The sequence below is a fragment of the Electrophorus electricus genome, chromosome 3, assembly GCF_041902795.1.
Source record: "Electrophorus electricus isolate QZ-2024a chromosome 3, ASM4190279v1, whole genome shotgun sequence".
Classification (NCBI taxonomy): Eukaryota; Metazoa; Chordata; class Actinopteri; order Gymnotiformes; family Gymnotidae; genus Electrophorus; species Electrophorus electricus.
Window position 1 is genome coordinate 19,726,716 of NC_137499.1, and position 20,434 is coordinate 19,747,149.

Sequence of the window (20,434 nt, forward strand, 5' to 3'; positions counted from 1 at the left end):
ACTTATTGAGATTGTCCGATATTTTGATGACGATGACAATGTGTCATGTATTGTCAAAAATTAGCCTACATGGATGTTTTAGTCGTTGTGTTCCTTGTTTCTATGTTTATGTAGAAGTTATTAACTTGCACAGCCTCATCACGATTACAAAAGGATACTTACACTTATGAGTAAAGCACCCAGAAGCCCAGAGGCACACTGACCTTTTTATGTCTAAATTAATATTAAACTTTAGTTTTTTATACAACATCAAAAAAATTTCATACTAGTACCTCATTAATATAAAATGCCTTCAGAGCAGCCTGTGATCAGAATATATCATCTGAGTTAGATAATCTAGGTAGTAAATAGGTCGATTTAATCCCAGCAGCACGAGGCAGACATATCTGCAATCAAGCTGCATAACTGGTCGATCAATGAACCAGTGGACGGTACCTGCAATGACGCTGATGGAGTCATCGGCGATTCTGACTGAAAGATGCGCAGCGCTTCATTTCTGTGTACGGCTGTCAGCTGGCGTAACGCGTGTCTCCCTTTACTGCAGGCGGCGTGTCCGCCCGCGGCGGCTCCGTGACGTGCTCCGCTCTGCGTGCTCGTTTCCTTGCTACGTGTGCTGCGCCACGTGTGCCGTACTCCTCACTGCTTGTCTGCACGTGCTGTGTCTTCGCAGCAGATGCCGAGCGGCGCAGCGGTGGCGGCCGAGGAGAAGGGAGGGAGGCCCCGCCTCGCTTTCGTCTCCCGGCAGAGTTCTTCCACCCGGCCTCGGCCGCGACCCAGGGGAGCCCGGCGGCGCGGGGCGCTTTGGGGGGAGCAAGCTGCCTCGCCTCGCCCTCCTCCTGGGCTTCGCTCCGCTCCCCCGGGGCCAACAACAGGGCCATAAGCTCCCAGGTACGAAACGCTCGAGGTGAGGTGGATTCAACTGTTTATGTCTGAAGCAATAATTCCCCGTAAATCTGTTCGGATCATCACAGAGCTTCTGTAAAGGTGTTCACCTGTCAGACTGCCTGGAGTAATTCTCATGAGTTGCCTGAGTTGCCTCACTTGTACCGAGGGGTAGGTGAGGGGATAATGAAAGACTAAGCTGTTGATGTTTCGCTCGGTCAGGTTCCCGATCAGCTCGTCTGCTCCAAAATCATCCATTTTGTGAAAGTGTTTAATATAATGTTTAGAAACCACAGGCAAATGTTTGGCCTTGATATCCATCAACGTTGCAGCAATGAACAGTTTTACACGAAATAAATATGCTTAAAGATGATGGCCGGGTCTCGTCGTGTGCATTAGACCTATACGTTCAGGACGAGGTGGCCTCTGAAATCTCAGTGCGGCTCTTCTTTGCTTTCAGCCCATGTCGCGCAGTGGGTCCTCGCCGAACGCGGGCAGTTCTGAGGGCAGCCTGCACACCACGCTGGAGGAAGGCCTGTGCTTCAGCGGGTCCCCCCCGCGGGACCTAACTCCGCCCGTGCCTTTGGTCTGCCCTCAGCCCGACGACCCCCCAGCTTCCCCGGGCTGCGGCCAGGCAACATCCCTCGCTGAGACTGGCACCGGTCTCCAGGCCACTAGAGGGAGCCAGAGGAGCTGCAGCGCCAGCGGCTGCAACAGGCAGGACTCCACGGCAGCCTCGGACGAGGACACGGGCATCGAGCACGGGTCGAGTAAGGCGCTTAACAGCGAACATTTATCCGAGATGCTCGGCAGCCTGTCCCTAACCTCCCTCCTGGCACCCGGCTCGCTGCTGCCGCCGCTGGCCAAGAAGTGCAACAGCACCGGGAGCTTAGAACAGGGCAGCCTGGCCGCGCGGAGCAGCGAGGGGCGGCCGTTTCACGCCGCAGACCAGCAGCGGTACGTCTCCGGGACCTTCCCGGCAGAGCGAGGCGGTGGGGGAGAGGAGAGTACGGGTTTGCGGGTGAAAAAGAGCTCCACCCAAACGATGGACGCTGGCTGTCGCAAGGACAGATGAAAGGCTGCACTCCTTCTCCCTTGCGCTCCTCTCCCAGGGAGGGATGTGCTTGAGCCGTTCCGTGAAGACCCCCCCTCCCCCCAACCCCCCCGACACACCCCTCTGTCTTTCGTTCGCGACGCGTCCATGTGTTTTGTGTAGCCTCAGCGGACAGGTGGAGCTCACGGCGACCAGAGGCCAGGAAGTGGATGTGGGGCCGGCTCGGTAGAGACGGAGCGCTGGCGACCGTGGCCGCCGTGTGGGAGGGGCTTGCCCAGCGCATGCGCAACGCATGCTTTCTCAGTCTGGGGAAACTTCTGAACAGGAGAACGGGTGTCTGTCACGAGTTTGTCACGAGGAGGAACCAAAAATACAACAAAGGAGCAGAATCCTCTGAAAAAAAAAAAAAACCTGCGTCAGACTGTATACGAGTGAATGGAATTTGAATGCGATAGGGCATTTTTTTGGGGGGGGGTGTATTTGTTTATTTTTCTCCCATAAAATTCTGCCTCCTTTGATCTTCTATCTACATGTAAAAAGGTGACATTTCAGGAAAGATGCTTTGGGTCGACTCTTTTGATGTGGAACTTTTGATGTAAGATGACAGTTTTCCATCATCCACACACAAGGTAGCAAAGATCAAAATGCTGACTCCCCCCCTTAGCAAATCAAAGACAAACTGTGAGCGATTATGTGACCCTAAATATTAGATTTGTGTGAAGGTGTGCATAAACCGTCCGTGTACAAGGAGTTAGGTGTTCTCAAAATGGAGGGCTAATTTTTAAATGGCATTGGAGTAGCTAGACTAGTCTTACTGAGGAAATATCTGGAATGTTCTATGAGTAACGAGGTGGGGGGGGATTGTAGTGTGTGAAAGGATGTTTTGTAATAGCTAAATGAAAGTTAATGTACTGAGAAGAGGCCGCAAAAGGCCACAGGATCCAGAAGACGTCTCTGCGACGGCCGAGGTGCCTGGGGGCTGCTTCGGTTGCCGTTCCATATTTAGGGGAAGTCTTGCGTGAAAGTGAACGGCAAAACATGGGGTCCTACCGTAAAGATGTCAAAAATGAAGAACCTTGTTCGTTTATTTTTACAAAAGAAGTAGCAAAAACGTTCTGTATCCAAATGTTGCGTGTTATCCAAATGTTTTGTGTTAGAACTGTCATCTCTCACGATCCTTTGCAATTTACAAGCAATGTCCTATTGCCTGTAATTTTTTTTTCCCTCAATGAAAGTTGGTGCCACCCTGGTACATAAAGCCACGTTTCTGTTGGTCTGTTTTGCAGATGATTTGGTTTGGTGAACTGAACACTGAACCTCTCTGAGCTCTCCAGGGTCCTAGACAAACGTCTTGGATGGGTTATTTTGTGTTTATAATCCAAATTGCATGTGATTTTGAGTTTTTCTTACATGCTTGTTCCTCTTGTTAAGCTGTAGCTTAGCTGCTCTGTGCATATTGTTTTGCATGGCGTTATGACACTATGTTCTGTTACGATATGTCTTTTTGTCATGCTCAGACGAAATCGAGGAATCACCATTACGTCATTAACTAAATTCTTGACTTTAGGAAGAAGTTGGCTGTCAAATAAATAGGATTGATCCACCGTAATTAATGACGTTTCACAAAACTTCCTCCTGCCGTATGTGTGTGTGTGTGTGTGTGTGTGTGTGTGTGTGTATAAGCTTATGTGATCTTAGCTCAGCTTAGTGTAGCAATTTGGCTGAGCAACTGCGGTAGCGGTTAAAGGATGTGGAGGTTCTCTTCGGATTGCTTGGACCTTGAGGTTTAACAAGCACAGGGACACTTGAGCACAAACAGGTAGAGGCCTGGCCAAGCTCTGATGTCACGGCCTGTGACCTTTAGATCATTTAAGGTTGTTGCACATGCTAAGAGAATGTCAGTCTCAAGTGCTGTTTGCAGATTTTCAATTTTAGCAATTAGTCACTGGGGTCATTGGGAATTCTATAGCTTGTCACCCAAAAGAAGTATGATGGAGTTTATAAGGCTCTGGACAAAGCAGTGAGTCTGGAGAGACGACTTCTGTCATCTTCCCAGATCATGAGACTTCTGTCGTGATGTTTCTCTCCTCTTCCTAGATGTATCTTTTCATTCCCAAAATATAAGAGTGGACCTGGTAAAATAAATTCTTCTAAAAGACCTCGACTGGGAAGTTTATGGGGTAGTGGCTCTAAAGATCAGTCTGAGCAGAAAAGGCTGTGATAGAACTAAATTGTAAATCAATAATGAAAAACTAACTCTCGTCCTTGTTAATTTGAACTGGATGTGCTGCTGGGTAATTGCGTTTCTCCTGACGCTCATTCATTGGTCGGTGTGTAACGTGTGCCTGCTGGGACTGCCCGCTGTTCGCATGCTAATGCCACCTGCAGCCAATCAGGCCCAAAAGTACCTGTGCATCATCCGGATCTCCTGGGACCAGCGGTGCTCTGACCTGGGACCTGTAGTAGCTCTGACGGCGCAAGGTGAGGGTCAGGGGTTACCACCTGCCCAGTGGGGGGTGCCAGCAGCTGCCAGGATGGGTGACACCTGTCTGTACAGTTTTGCAAGTCCAGAGGGTGACGATGCATGTCGTAAACAGGCAAGTGGTTGGCAAGCCAGTCAGCAACCACAAACACAAGGAGATACCTCCAGCTGTGTGTGTGTGTGTGTGTGTGTGTGTGTGCATGTGCGTGTGTGGAGGATCACTTCTGGGTGATGTTTCACTTGTCGCTCACTAGGTTCAGATTCTTTGTCTCTCTCTCGCTCTCTTTCGCACCCTCCTTATCTCTCTTCGATTCGGTGCGTCTCCTCCAATTTGCTCTGACACGAGGTGGTAATGGCCGATCCCCCGAGCTCACGCAGACCGTCCACTCCGTCACAGGCACTCAATGCGTCCCTCACTTACTCCTCCGCAGTGGCAGCGGGGACCCTGGCCATCGCACGTAGCAATTCATTTAGCCGCGCGTGCACACACACACACACACACACACACACACACTTCAGCGCAGCCTCTCGCACGCAGCAGGAAAGTCATGGCGGAAATCAGGGGAAATGTGGGCTTTACGTGGCTCCATGGTGTCATGAGGGTGAAGGACTGCCGTGATTGTACTGGTTGTGACGGATGAACGTGAGCTGATGTTCTTGTTGTTCTTGACTCATTACGTTTGGTCTCAATATAAAACAAAAAAAAAACCTCAATGCAATTTGAATTTCCAATTTGGAAGTGTAATTACAACGTGGCCGATGCATTCAGCCAGTCCCTTAATTAGAGGTTGCAGTTGTCACGCAGTTCTGCCATCACCCACTTTGTGCGAAGTGGCAGACCACAGTAATAATTCTTCTGCAGAGGAAATCCATTATAATTTGTTGCTGCTAGTGATATCTTTACTCCGAATGCCACTGCATTACCGAGGCAGTACAGAACATGGTGAGAGAGAGAGAGAGACCAGGCAGGAGAAACGCTGATGCATATTCATGCTGATCCCGCGATCTGCACCAAGCAAAAGTTCAGGTTTTGCATTTCAGAATCGTAAAAGGAAAAAAGCCAGGCTTGTGTGTGACGCAAACAAATGTGTGTCCTCCCAGAGGGACAGGGGGTGTGTGTGTGTGTGTGCGCGTGTGTGTGCGCGTGTGTGTGCGCGTGTGTGTGCGCGTGAGTGTGTGTGTGTGCGCGTGAGTGTGTGTGTGCGCGCGCGTGTGTGTGTGTGTGTGTGTGTGTTTGAGAGTACTGATTAGTTTACCTAGGTATATGTTACAAGACCAGACTAAGAGTTAGTAAACAAAGGAAGCAGTTGTGGTGAACAGGAAGCAGCAGCAGAGCCAGAGAGGTCCTGACTACCTCACTCTTTCACGCGTCTCTGCGCACCACCAACCTGTACACTCAATGTCTTCCCTATATGCTGATTTCAGATCGTCTTCCTGATATTTTAAGTTAATTTATTTGTTGAGTTCAGGCTTCTTTTCCCTTATTGGTCATTTATAAATATGTTATATTGTTATAATGCTATGGTACATGACTAATACATGACGTATACATACCAGCATACCAACATATGCATATGGAATTTTCTAGATTTTTTTTTGCGATAATTACCATAGTTACCAGTATATCTGCCGATGTCCACTTACTATTTACAGGAGTCATATGCTAAGTCTTCCTGATACTCTAAACGCAGCTTTCAAAATGCAGTCCAGACAGACCAAATTAGGCACAAAATGGCACTGGAGATGTTAGCTTGAAATTCTGGATGATGCATTGAAGGTTGGTTGAAATTTAGTTAACAAATATCTACTACATATTAGTAAGGATGGGCTGTACAAATTTATGTTGCTGTCACGCAGGACTAGATGTGGGGCACAGCTGTGGGGTTCGGATGCGGGGTACGGATGCGGCCGGTTTCTGTGTGGAACGGCGCAGAGCCCTGCTGTTTTCCATAAACACCATAAAAGGAAATAAGCGGATGCTAACTTCCAAAGGCTAACTTGGGCTTGAAGGCATGCAGACGAGTTGAGTGACAGTCACCGCGTGTCGCTTGTGTGGCCTTTAAAACCTTTACAGCACGTCGGCATGCCAACGGCAGCCCGGCTGTGGTGTGTGTGTGTGTGTGTGGATGAGACAATCGTCGCTCATCTCTGGACAACTTTATGTCTGTTAATTACGGCATGTTATGATGAGGAATGCGGCATTGTTGTAGTGGCAGCCACCAAACCTGTAGCACCGTGCCGGTTTCGTTACACTCGGGAGAGACTATCGATCGGACATCAAAACAGCTGAACTCCCATCGTTTTAATTGCTGCGTGTCTCCATTCAACACCCACGACTCCAGACTTACAAACCCACCATCGGCCACTTCTGCCATTTGATCGCAAGCCAGATCAGAGCTCTCCTGTCACAGACAAAGTTCAGGGTCTTTGGCTACAGGGGTCTTTGGCTACAGGGGTCTTTGGCTACAGGGGTCTTTGGCTGCCTTTGTTCTGGAGCTTCGGGTGAGGGGGACTTCAGTTCCTGCAGCCCACATGACCAGTCACGCCTGCCAGCCACTGAGCCTTCGTAGCTCTCCTTTGTGAAAACCGACATTTTGCCAAGTTTCCTCACACAGGCTGCAGCTGCTGGACTGATACGCTTCTGCAAAGAGCATGAGATGAGAGAGAGAGATAGGAAGAGAGAGAGAGAATGGTGTATCGATCAGACTGAGTTTCTGTGCAGCGCATTAGGCCGGCATTCTAAAGATAGAGCTTATCTTCTGACCTCACCGTGGACTCGGTGTTACCGATGTCAGTCGAGTGCTCACAAAAGGAGTTCACTGTCCCCTGGACATCTGGATAATCTATTACACCTGACAACTGTCGTTTAGGAGAACAGGCCGTGCTGCCAGCAGTCTGTGCCTGCATTCTCAGCCCCGGGAAATAACGGGAACACCGGCATGGGAAGAGAGATCCGGAACGCTGATCCCTCACTCCGGGCATCTGCGGTGGTTAGGCTCCAGTCGGAGAGGGTCACGACCGGCTTCAGGCAGACAATGTCCCCGTCTGTCCCGTCTCGCTGGGTGGCACAGCAGAGGGGCGCCGAGGATGCCTGTCAGCTTTAGGGCAGGTGCACTGTGGCTCTTTGGTGTGGTGGGAGTGGGGTGTGTGTGTGTGTGTTTGTGTGTGTGCGGGGAATCAGGGGCACAACAGGTTCGGAGAAAAATCAATTTCAGCTCCTAGATGCCGCCGTCGTGTTTAATGACCAGTCCGGGTACGGGAGGCGTGGATTAGCGAGCGCATTCCTGCTGACCTCCGCGTTCCAAACCCCTTAAAGGACAAGAAAATCCATCCCGACATCAGCCGAGCTCAGGGCTAAATTGGGGCTCCCCCTCATCTCACCACATTAACACAAGAGCCTTCCTGCCCCATCTTCCTTCCACCGCCTGTCTCTCATCTTCCTCTCTTCACTACGGTGGCAGAGATGTCAGGAAGGCCAAATAATACGAGGCAGTGCGCCATAGCAGCGAAAGGTTTCGGGTTTGTTTAGTGATAGACAGATATGATGTGAGAGGCTGTGAGGGGGATGAGAAACGTCTCATCTGTGAGGTGGGGTGGGGGTTGGGGAGTGACACGCGGAGCCTTTGAATGTCATTCGCCTTCTCTCTTCACCTGTCAGGCTTCTACACAATTTGTATTTTCAGCTTGACGCTGAGAGTTCTTGACATGTGCTTAAGTACGGACTCAACTCTGCGTGCATGCACACATACATCAAAGGACCCGTGCATGCACCGACACTGTATGATATGTACGGTGTCACGCCCTGACAGCCTGTTTCATCTCTGTTAAGTAACACCATTCTCTCTCTCTCTGTCTCTGTCTCTCTCTCTCACTCTCTCTGTGCTCTGAGCATGTTCGTGTCACGGTTTGTACGTGGGCGACTACGGCACCGTCAGATAAGATCCAAACGAGTCTCATGCTCCATGTGTTCTCTACGACACATTACAACAAATCAGCACAATTTCCTCGCTTTCTGTTTATTTATTTCAGACAAATCCAAGGTGTTTCGCAATAGATGATTATTCCCGCTGCTGGTACAACATCGCTCTAAACCATTTCATGTCAACGTGTTGACTAGCTAATAAACTTTCACCTATGCTGATGTGTCTACGGGTCCCATTTCCAAAGTGCATGCTTTTGCCAGGATTCTGTCTCTCGCACCTGTCTCGTGTGGACTCAAACTTGGAGCACGACTCAAACCTGCGTGCCCGTGCCCTGAGAGCTCTTTCCCATGACCTTGGCTAGGACATCTGTCCCCCTGTCCCCTCAGTACGGTCCCGCTCGGTAATGAGCCCTGGTGCCAGCTGCTGTGGGTGAACACATGCCCGGGAGAGATGCTCAGGCACACTCGCTGAAGGATGAAACCCCCCCCCCCACACACACACACACACACACACACACACACACACCCAGCCCCCGAAGACTGCTCCGCATCCTTGAGCTTCAGCCAGTCATGTGAGAACTCTTGGCGGATGCGTGTAATATTTATTGAGCGAGCCGTCCGCTCTGTGCCGGAGCGTAAGGTTGATTTGAAGGAAATCTGAGGCTGGTTCCAGCCAAGTCGGGCGCATCCTTTAAAAAAAAAATCGCATCATGGTGTGACACTGAAATGTTGTGTTGAAATTATCCCTTAAAACCCCGATCTGGACAGTCTGGAACAGAGATGTTACATTTAAGTCGTTTGTTTATCCCTTAAAATTCAGACCATGCAGTCTGGAACTGTACGAAGGCCAAGTCGTGCCTTTATCAAGTTTTGAGCTCAGAGAAGAGTTTTTTGGGGTTATGGGAGTGTGAGCTTACCTGTCCGATTTGTCAAACTGAGGGGGGAAACCTGTCAGGGTTACCTGCAAACCAGTGCCTCCTAACAGGTCGAATGAGTTTGAAATACCACCTGACAATATTGTTATAGAGCGTGTGATTTCATTCCCTTAACTCGATGCCTTTTAATTTGCTGAGGTGAAATCAAATTGACCCATGGCCTCGACAGGCCCGAGAGATTTGAGTAGAGCAGAATTCTAACGATCCATTTCGGGTGTGTGGGGTTTTACGGAGGGAATCTCAGCGGGTTAGCTATTAGAGGACATGGTAAAGGAAACAACTTCCTCTGAGCAAGAGTGTTGACTGGATATGCGCGCCTTTGGAGTTTTGTTAGGGGACAAAGTTAGGGAAGTTTAAGGAGGAGAGTTTCTGATCTGTCTCACTGGTCATCAGGGGTTTTGCTTCCTGCTTGTTATTTGTGTGTGCTGAATCCAAATATGTTTTCAAAATTGTTCTATCACCCATAATCTTTTGTTCCAATATACTTGTTATTATGTATGTATTACGTATTTTATGTAAAAGCGGCACGGAGGAAAATGAAAGCCTCCTTCTTGGCAGACTGCTTTTGTACACTGAAGAGAGATACTCCTGAGCTCAAATACATCCACCGTACATTTTAGAAGTAAGCTTTATTAATTAAAGTAGGATAACATGTTCGTGCAGTCACTTGTCATCTCAAAGCTAGACTACGGCAACTTGCTGCTTGCTGGTCTTCCTCTAAGAGCCATCAGACCTTTACGAGTGATCCAGAGCGCAGCAGCACGACTGGTCTCCAGTCTTCCGAAGGTTCCCACGTTCGCTTCCTCCCCTGGCTCCCAGTAGCTGTCCGAATCAGATTTAAAATCCCTCTGCTCAGCCCCTCCCTACATGAAAACAGTCATCAAAGCCCAATCTGTACGGCGAGAACTGTTCCCTCAGACAGAAGATCTCTATCTGTGGAATGTGTCAATGCACCACTGATCCTGCACCTGTGTTGAGTAACTGAGACATCAGTACTTGTATTGTCTGATTTTGAGCTTATGCTTTTGCACTTCTTAGTACCAGTCCTGACTCCTGAATTTTAACAGTATTCTAGTTCAACAGTATATTGGACTCTAACCCACTGTACTGGATGTATTCCATGAGTAAATGACAAAGCACTTTTGTAAATAGCTCTAGATAAGAGCGCCTCCTAAATGCCAAAAATATAAATGTAATTTATATAAATGTAACTTATTTACAACTAAATAATATGCTTAACGTAAAATGTAATCGACATGTCACTTCTAAAAAAATTTAAAAACAGACTTGAATTCAGCATAAAAAGGACTGTAAGGTCCACCGATTTTAGTTTGTGAAGCAAGCAAACAAAATGGGCTCAAATTTTGCTACCCAGTGTATCTGGCAGGCGAAATCCAATTTCTCAAAGCCAATTTCAGTGCAGTTAATAGAGACTGCAGCCCTGATGCATTAGCACAGACAGGTCAGCTCTCAAGTTTCACCTGTGTTTGAGCTTAGGCTATGCACCGCCAGCGCAGGTTTGGGCGCAGGGAGCTTTATTTCTGAGAAGGAAGATGATATCAAGACCAAATAGATGTTTGTTGTCATAGACAGTGTGCACAGTGAGATGAAATAGCATTTTTCCTCAATCCAAGTGCCAGATACATGCCTGCACGCCTGACGCACACAGTGGCGATGGTGCATAAAGCCTGCAGGGCTGTAGTCAAGGCGGGTGCAGTGGTCCCAGTACAAGAGGCAGGAGGGGCAGACCTTTAATATACCATTTGTCATGGCAATAACAGAACACCACGACCATGAGACACATCAGTAAACCTAACACGGTCCAGTCTGCAGAGTGAAGTTAAGTGTGAGTAGAAGTGAACGTGCGTTAACGGTTGTGGGGGGGGGGGGATTTTATTAAATTGAGGGGGAAATTTAATAGTGCCAGTGCAGTAGTGTGTGAGTCACATGACCCCATTTACACCTGCTCGTTTTATGCATCTTAAGTCTCAGGAATATGTCTAGATGATACATATAAAAACGCTCACCTGAGACGGATTTAACACAGATTTGCTCGGACCATTTCAGGTGGTGGTCTGACGTGTTTTTTACCCATGCAGGGCGGTAGTGCCAAAGCGTACATCCCTCCAAGCCACATTCAGCAACCAGAACCCCGCCGGGTACTGATCCGGACACCCGCGCTCCATGTGCACGAGGACGTCCCTGGCACGACACACCCCCCACCCGGCTTTGCTCTGTCCTGCCGTCCAGGGCTACAGCTCCAGGTTGGGCACCACCCTGGGCGTGGAATGCGTCAGCCAGCCTCACGCCTCTCATTTCCTTCTCGTTTCTACCACTCGTTTTATCGTTTCCTTTTATGTTGCTCAGTTTTCCTGTGCGTGCATCAATCGTAACGTTGATCCAACGTGCTCACAGTAAGAGCGATATGTTTTAAAGGTGACATGTATGGATTCTGTATTCACTCCCCAGTCTGAATTGCTTTTAAATGCTTTCTGCAATCAACAGACACTGAGAGGCCGCTCACTCCGCAGGTGGATACAGTTAAAGGCAGTGGGAGAGAGTTCCTAACTAAAGAGGTTGGCAAAAGGTGACCGACAACGCACATAGAAGTGAACTTGAATAAAGATGCTTGAATAAAGGCAATGTGATTGCGTATTGTTTTCAAGTTAAATAATTTCATTTTATGCCGTATTTTCCTTTTATCGTTGGAAGAAAATCAATAACTAAGCAACCACATTTCAATGAAAGATTTGCAGTGTCGACTAGAGTATTGTCTTGCATGTTTTAACCTCCCAAATGAATGTTTGACACCACCAGCAATAAAACTGTTCAGATGAGCAGTTACCAAATAAGTTTGCTATTGACTACTTTGAACCCTAGGTGTATACACAGAATTTTACTTTGATTGGGTTTAGAGCTACTTTGTGTTCAGTATTCCATGAAAGTGAGCACACTCGGATTCTAAGGGGCTTGCCAAGGCCATCGTGACATGATTAAATGTTAGGAAAAACGTGATGATCTCTCTGCCGTACAGCAGTGACTTGCTGTGCTTTAATGACTGCTGCACTCTGGGTGAAATGTGCAGTGTAAAGTTAACCCTTCCAGACCTCGTCTGGGTGAGCATGATTTAAACGCGACCATTCTGCAGTCATTCAGCACTGATGACACTTCCCTGCAGTGTTTTCCACAACATTAGTATATCTCCGTCTATAAACAAGCTTACGGTTTTCCTAACCCAGCAACGACCGGATAAAATCTGGAAGATAGATCCGCCGTGCGTGTTTATATACGGACAGTATCTTTTCAGATGTCATTTTAGGCAAGTGTTCCCCAATCAGAGCACGTTTTTCTAAAGCTTTAGCTACTTAGAAGCTACTTATTCTGTTCAAGCTCAGAATTCGGAGATGAAACTGGGTCATGAATTCTACAGCAGCATCATAAATGCAGCAAATTCATAAAAAAGGTGAAGCTGGCTGTGTTTTAAAAGGAATCTTTTTGACTGCCCTTTGCAGAAGTTCTACGTTTTCCTGAATTTCATGTGCTGTTCAGCCTCATATCATTTATGCGCTTTCCTCAGAAAAAGAACATCAGTAAAAGTCACTTGCAGCTAGCAAAGGAATAGTGAGTCACTGTGCATCAAGATGAGAAGGTAGAAGATTAAAAAAACATTTCCCATCTTCCACCATTCCTGCCTGTTAGCTTATCATATAATCTTACTTATACTGTATGAAAAATACACTTGAATGTACATTAATATATATATAGACATTAATATAAATTGTGTTATATTTTATTCTATTATATGGTATTATACTTTATTAGTTTCAGACTTCGAGGGTATGCTCTCTCATATATATATATATATATATATATATATATATATATATATATATGAGAGAGAGAGAGAGAGAGTCTATATGGTAATATCTATGGCATATCTTCACTCAAATAGTTTTATGTCGTTTTTTTTTCTCCATGAATATGAAATACAGGCAAACACTGCAGATTTGCCCCAATCATTAATGGTTCCCATGTACATGTGTCACACACAAACACACACATACAATCTCTTGTGTGCTTTCCTCAATCTCGTTATGAATTGGAGGGTTAATCCAAACCTATACCCCCCCCCCCACTAGCAACCTGACAGAACATCTAAACATCTAAGCACCATTTAGGGCAACATACCCAGACTCTGCAACGCAGGGTCCCTGGAGCTCCTTCTACAAACACCTCCCAGGATATCACTGTACTAACCAGCACCACAACAGCAAGGTCTGATTGTCCCAGTCTCTGACTCTTTGAACCCCCCAGATGAAACGAGAGAATTCATTACAGTTTCATATTCAGCGAACCAACTTCTTCTGTTGGTTTCTTTCTTCCTTTTGCTAGTTTTATTTGCAGAGCCATCACTGAAAAATCCAGTTAGTTACTGAATTCTGAGACGGCGCACCATTGGTAACGGCTCTGGAACAGAACATTGTGGAGCAAGCGATAATTATCCTGTGGTGATAATTGGTCACAACTTAACTATTTAAAATGACACGTAGTGGCCCTGAAGTCTAAAGTGATGCTTTGATTTGTGGGCCAGCGGAAGAGCGTGAGACTCATATTAGCTTTCCTGGGCCTGGTGTCACATCTCATCTCTCAGAGATCCCTTAATAATCCCACAGGTCCTCTACCCTGTCATCCTAGGCAACCTGGGCTTGTTACCTAGATTCCCAACCAGACTGAACTCTAACCGGACCCTCTGAGAGGGTCACGCACTGGGGCTTCACGCCGTGCTTGCTTCCCTACGTGAAAGCTTCTGACTTTACGAACAGTGGTGGCTCAGTAGTTAAGGGACTTGTCTATGAGAAGGTTGCCAATTCAAGTCCCACCACCAGGTCGTCGCTGTTGGGCCCCTGAACGAGACTGTTAACCCTCAATTACTCGAGTTGTGTTCTGTCACACTTGTAAGTCGCTTTGGATAAAAGCATCAGCTAAATGTAAACAGACTGATAAATGACAGTGGCTTTAAAAGAGTGATGTTATGGTACACGCCCACGTCGGTATGCACCCTTGCTTCTGGAGGTCGCCTTCTGCCCTTGTTACTCTCCTGTCTGTTTTTTCCAGCTCTAACCCACAATACCTGACCCTTGTAAGAGCTTCAGGAACAACCTGGTGTTGTAGAAAACGATCACGTAGCTGGAATTTTCAGCTCTAGTCCATCAGAGCCCCAGTACCAGCACAACCCAGTTACACGATCAGAACTGGCACTGCTGATGCACGCGAGCGAGCGCTCCTCTGAAGGGGTCGTTTTGTCCGCTTGCACTTTCTGAAGCATTGCTAATCTGACTGAATATGCGCGAGACCAATAGACTGCCAAGTGCCATTACCACTTACAGACTGTGAATGAGCGTTTTGCATCCCCCGTCGTGCATTTTGCGCAGATATCACCACGATCGCCGTTTCTGCACCCTCTCAGCAGAGTCTACCACGGGTGCTCGGAGAACCGCAACAAATGCTCCTGGGATTTGCTAACTGTGTCTACACTTACAGGAACAGAGGGCTGCGTGTGGAAGAGGTTTTTAAAGCCTTGGACACACGCGCCTGACCTTTAGGCAAGTGTAAATGGTGGGTCCCTGACCTCTCACCTGTCCATCAGTGGGAGGCGTCCTGTCACCTGTCCATTGCGGGGGAGCCATTCACACTGTCATGAGCTTTTTTCTTTTTACTGGGAATTGGGAAGCACACAAACCACATTTACAGGCCCAAGTGGATGTACAGGCCCAACCGGACACAGCCGTTGAGGTATGATTAAATGGCTGTTAGGATACAGACAACTGCAGCCACCTGAAAAAACAAACAAAACAAAAAAAAAACCAAACAAACGGTCTGTGTGTAGAGTTAGGGCAAAGGTGTTATTACAAAAGCACCCTCTTACCAAAATGTTAGCAAGTGACCTCCAAGGTCAAGGCCTGGACTGCCATGTAACAGTGAGAAAGCGGACGTGGGTGCGGAGAAGAGTGAGATTTATTATGGGTAAATCCAAAATCAGTCATTAGGGCAGTCCAGGCCCATAGAGCCAATACGAAGATTATGGGGATATATGATCAAAAACACAGGAAGGCAAACAGGGGAAGCAGGCTATAACATAGGCTAGGATACACAAAAGGCACAGAGTAGAAACTTCACAATCAATGATTCAACAACCACAGCCACAAACACATTCAATGAACAGCCCCAACCAAGGCACACAACAGGGTTTAAATACATGAACCAAAGGTAGAAACCAGGGATAGGTGTAAGCAATCAAATGAGGGGCAGAGAAAACGAAACTAAGGCATGGAACCAAAAACAGAAGACAGGGAAACCACGGAAACTGAAATCTGGGCGGGACTAATCATGACAGTACCTCACCCCAAAGCACACGCAAAACCAGGAATCACCAAAAACAAAACAGGACTTGGAACGAAACACCAACAGGAACAGAATGGGAAAGACATGGACCAGGGACAGGACCTAGACAAGACACAGGAGCACGATGAGAAACAGGAGCAGACAGAACAGGACAAGAACCAGGATCAGAAGCAGGAACTGAAGGAACAGGAGCCGAAAAAGAAGTAGCAGCAGGAGCAGAAACAGACTGAGGGCGAGAAAAGGGCCCGGAGGGAGGATGAGGAGTACAAAAACACAAAGTAGACCAGGCTGGGGACAAAGGAACAGAAACAAAAAACAGACACAGGCACAGGGACAGACAACCCAACAGGAGCAAGTCAAAACCAGGCAACAGAGAAGGCAAAAACAGGGCAGCAGGAGCAGGTAACAACGGAGACACAGAAGGCCCACAGGGAACAGGAGACACAGGCGGGAACCAAGGGGCCGAGGCAGCAGGAGACACAGGCAGGGGCGGGACGGGCAGGGAACGTGAAGCCTGCGAAACAGGAGGCAGGCAAAAAGGCAGTGGCAGCCTTTTGAGGAGCAACCACTGGGACAAGCCTGGCATGAGGTATGGGGGCTTGTGAAGTGACTTCTTTCACTCCAGGAACAGGAAATGGTGGGTCCAGAGGCATGGCTGCAGCGTTCAGCGGCGGCGGGTCTGGGAGGTCCGTAGGCTTGGCCACAGGAACAGACCTGGTAACAGGACAGGCGGCGTCTCCCACGCCGGGAACCGGAACTGGATCGGGACGGGCGGCGTCTCCCACGCCGGGAACCGGAACTGGATCGGGACGGGCGGCGTCTCCCACGCCGGGAACCGGAACTGGATCGGGACGGGCGGCGTCTCCCACGCCGGGAACCGGAACTGGATCGGGACGGGCGGCGTCTCCCACGCCGGGAACCGGAACTGGATCGGGACGGGCGGCGTCTCCCACGCCGGGAACCGGAACTGGATCGGGACGGGCGGCGTCTCCCACGCCGGGAACCGGAACTGGATCGGGACGGGCGGCGTCTCCCACGCTGGGAACCGGAACTGATTCGGGACGGGCGGTGTCTCCCACGCTGGGAACAGGAACTGGAACAGAGTGGGAGGCTTGCAGGTTAGCCACAGGTACAGGTTGGGTGACCCTGGAGGAATACACAGAACCTTCTCGGCAGTTCTCAAGGCGCATACAAACTATGAAGAGCTCGTATTTGCGCTTGAGCACCCACCAAGTGATGTTAGACAGGTTATCTGTGCATTCACTCCACCTACTCACGTCTTGTGCTGCAGGCCGCTCCCCCCTGCAGCGTTGGTCAAGATGGGTAGACTCTTGGTGCTTACCTGGGATCTCGTTGTCGTCAAAATAAACAGGATCATGCTTTTTCCGGCAACGACAAGATGCCTGTGTACCTGCAACACCAGGGGATTTGCTGTCTCTGGTTTGGTGACGCTGAGACGTGATGACTGTGTGGAAACAGCCAGAGTTTCGTCCCAGCAAAACCACCTCCCAGAGTCTCGCTCTCTTGTTGCAGCCTTGTTTGGCTGTTCATTCTGTAACAGTGAGCGGTGAGGCAGCAGACGCTAGGATACACAAAGAACAACCCCAACCAAGGCACACAACAGGGTTTAAATACATGAACCAAAGGTAGAAACGAGGGACAGGTGCAAGCAACCAAATGAGGGTGGAGAAAAGACACTAAGGCATGGAACCAAAACACACAAGACAGGGAAACCACCCAGGCTGAAACGTGGGTGGGACTAATCATGAAGCAGTCTGTTCCAATTTTCAGAAATTGTTTAGTGGGTTTTGGATGGTGTGTGTGTGTGTTCTTTCTCTCTCTCACACATAGACACCTCTTCAGGTGCCCTAATAAAGTCCAGTATACAACACCTACACCTGAAGTCCATCTTTGTTTTTAATGTGTGTATCAGTCTCTGTTAATACTGGGCTTAATGTAGATGCTACTGATAAACCTTTCCATACAATACCACTTTGGCTTTTTTCTGCGAAGGTTGTGAGAATTGTATCGTCACCCATATTAAGGAACTGGGGACGTTTTGATGAGAATATTTTACTCTCACAGGGTTAGCAATAAGTAATTTGATCGGTTTAGGCTGGCTTGCATGAATCTAGAAACAATGGATGACTGACGACCAAGACAGTACAGACAAAACCGTACAGCGACAAAGATGGATAGTATGCTATCATTTGTTTAGTTAGATTAGGGTTTTATTAATACGGGCATGATTCTTATGCTAAAATTTTAAGCTCTTTTCGGGCTTGTAAGGGAAATAAATGGAGGTAGTTACCGGTTCATTTGGCAGAGCACACGAGTATATTTTATGGTTTGGTCCATTACTGTCACATGTTGGCATGTGAAAAATACACGAACCTAAGATACAGAAGTTGTCAAACAGACAAAAATCTTCAAACTCAAAGTGAAGTGAACTAAATAACACCTGGGCCTAAATCATGCACTGAGAAAATCGCAGTACCGAAATAACGCAGGTTAATTCAATTGAATTATACAGGTCCTCCTGCGCAGGTTTCAATAGCCTATAGACAGAAAGCACGTTCAACGTATTTGAATTCCTTGCCCAAAGGTATACAATAAAATTATAGATGCTGTTAAAAACTGCCAGCTCCAATGAGGAGGTGAATGTATATATTTGGGGTTTTTATGTCAGTGTTTATTGTCAATGAAAATCAGTTTTCCTCATGGCATTAAAATCTGGCTCACCAGATTTAATCACCTGAGAATAACCACGGTCACGTGACGCAGTGTCCCTAAAATTCCCGTTTCAGACCTATTATCCAAAGCGTGATGACATCCCGGTGCGCCTTAGCTGACTATTCTCTTTCCATGCCCAGAATGTCATTCTAACAGAAAAGCGCATGACAGTCAAAATTAGCTCTCATTTTAACCGAGCGCTGTCTAATCCTCGAGGCTAATCCGCCCGCCGGTGTTACGCTTTGATCCCGCGGCGGCCAGTTCACGCGATGACACCTGTGCGCACAAAGGAGCGCGCTCATTCACGATGAACCACACTGCCTGGGTCTCGCGCTGCACGCGCTCACGAGAAACCGGGTAAAGGGCAAAGCCCAGACGCAGACAGTGGGAATAAGCAGAACGATGCCGTGCACACGGAGTTTTAGGATGGTTTTATTTTCAGTTGTATAAAAATATCGCGCTTAACATTAGTTTTTTTGTGAAGCATTTTTGTGAATTTCTCCCATTCTTTGGAGCAGTACGCGTTAACCCTCCCTTCAAATTAGCCCTACTTCTCGGGAGTTGAGTGGGCAATTAACCGTCCTATCCACTCGGGCCATTATCTCTCATAATCTCAGAGATTATCCCGAGTGTACAGGGAATAATTGCAGTGATTCATAATGTAATCGCGTAAGTGTGTTGAAAAAGCGGCCACTCATACAGAGCGCCTCTCTCTCTCTCTCTCTCTCTCTCTCTCTCTCTCTCTCTCTCTCTCTCTCTCTCTCTCTCTCTCTCTCTCTCTCTCTCTCTCTCTCTCTCTCTCTCTCTCGGCCGTAATCTGACCCCATGGAGTCTGATTGTCCCGGTCTCGGAATCTCAACCCCACAGACGAAACGACAGAGAATTAATTACGGTTTCGTATTCCGCGGCCGCGCAGAAACCCACAGCAGGCTGAAACCCTATTAACCCTGCGCGAGAGTCAATCGCGCGAGTCCGCCCGCGTTGCGGACGCTCAGTGCGCAGCCGCGTGGGGGAGATTAACGTTCAGATCCTCGCCGCTGCTTCACTTTTCGCTCATTTCATGTCAGTCATGCAGTATTGATCATTGCAGTGGCGGTGTCATTAGTGCATCGGCTGTATAGTTCCCACTCGCAATGCCGTTGTTTGCTCTAATAACCGAAGTAGTGTCTGAACGCTCACCCTGTGACATGCATCAGACAAGTCCATTATTACCAATCAACAATTATCGGATTCATTTCACAGACAAAAGGCTACGGCAAGTTTTTACGCAGAAAAAAAGGGCAGGACTGTTCAAGGGAAGGAATTGGGCTAAACAGAAGGGATATTAGAATGGTGGTTTGCCCTTGGACTATCCATTTTGAAATGTTTTAAATACAATTTTCCACAATTTGTTTTTGCATTTTGCAAAACTGTCTGGTAGACAAGCATGGAGAGAAGCGTACGTGACATAGGCATCTTACAAGGCCATTTCCACTAATGGCCAACCTAAGTGCCATTGCATATCTGCCTTGCCTACTGGGTTTTAAAATATCACCATCTATTTGCATATAAATGATCATTTCAGTCTGTCAATATCAACTCCTTTTGACGTTAAACAATGGCCAATGGCTATACTGCGCGACGACCCCCCCCCCCCCCCAAGAATACACGCACACACACACACACACACACACACACACACACAATGAATCTTTCAATCTTTCACAATACCCTCATTGCTTCTTGCATAGGTGAGGGACACTGATAATTGCAGGTGAGAATTGTTTTCCTTTTGGTTCCTTTTGCAGGGTAGCTGGGTTTGCGAGGGGAAGCTGAATCATTTGGGGTTGCTATGGAGACACTGTTACTGGATCTTCTGCATCCATTCAGCGTGGTTTTGATCTCCGCGGGACCAAATGGCACTAACTGTTACCGCTCAATTTAGCCTGTTATAAAGTAGTACAGGTCTAGGACTACCTGGTAGCAAATTTCAAAAAGAGCCCTGCTGATATAAGGCCTTGCAGTCTGAGCTGCGTTCCTGGCAT

The 20,434-nt window shown here is 47.8% G+C and overlaps 1 protein-coding gene across 7 annotated transcripts in view; it reads left to right on the top strand.

The window, feature by feature from the left end:
* The window catches only part of cacna1ib (calcium voltage-gated channel subunit alpha1 Ib), a 72,484-nt gene extending 68,939 nt beyond the window's left edge, over positions 1-3,545 (top strand). For 4 of the 7 annotated variants that reach the window (XM_081710490.1, XM_081710492.1, XM_081710494.1 and 1 more), the window contains 2 exons: positions 671-888; positions 1,343-3,545. In XM_081710490.1, the coding sequence (XP_081566616.1) occupies positions 671-888; positions 1,343-1,957 (833 nt within the window). In that variant the 3' untranslated portion in view covers positions 1,958-3,545. Of the gene's footprint in view, positions 1-670; positions 905-1,342 lie in introns of all 7 variants that reach the window. The other 3 variants (XM_081710491.1, XM_081710496.1, XM_081710497.1) reach the window with 2 other exon arrangements.
* The last annotated feature ends 16,889 nt before the right edge of the window (positions 3,546-20,434 follow it).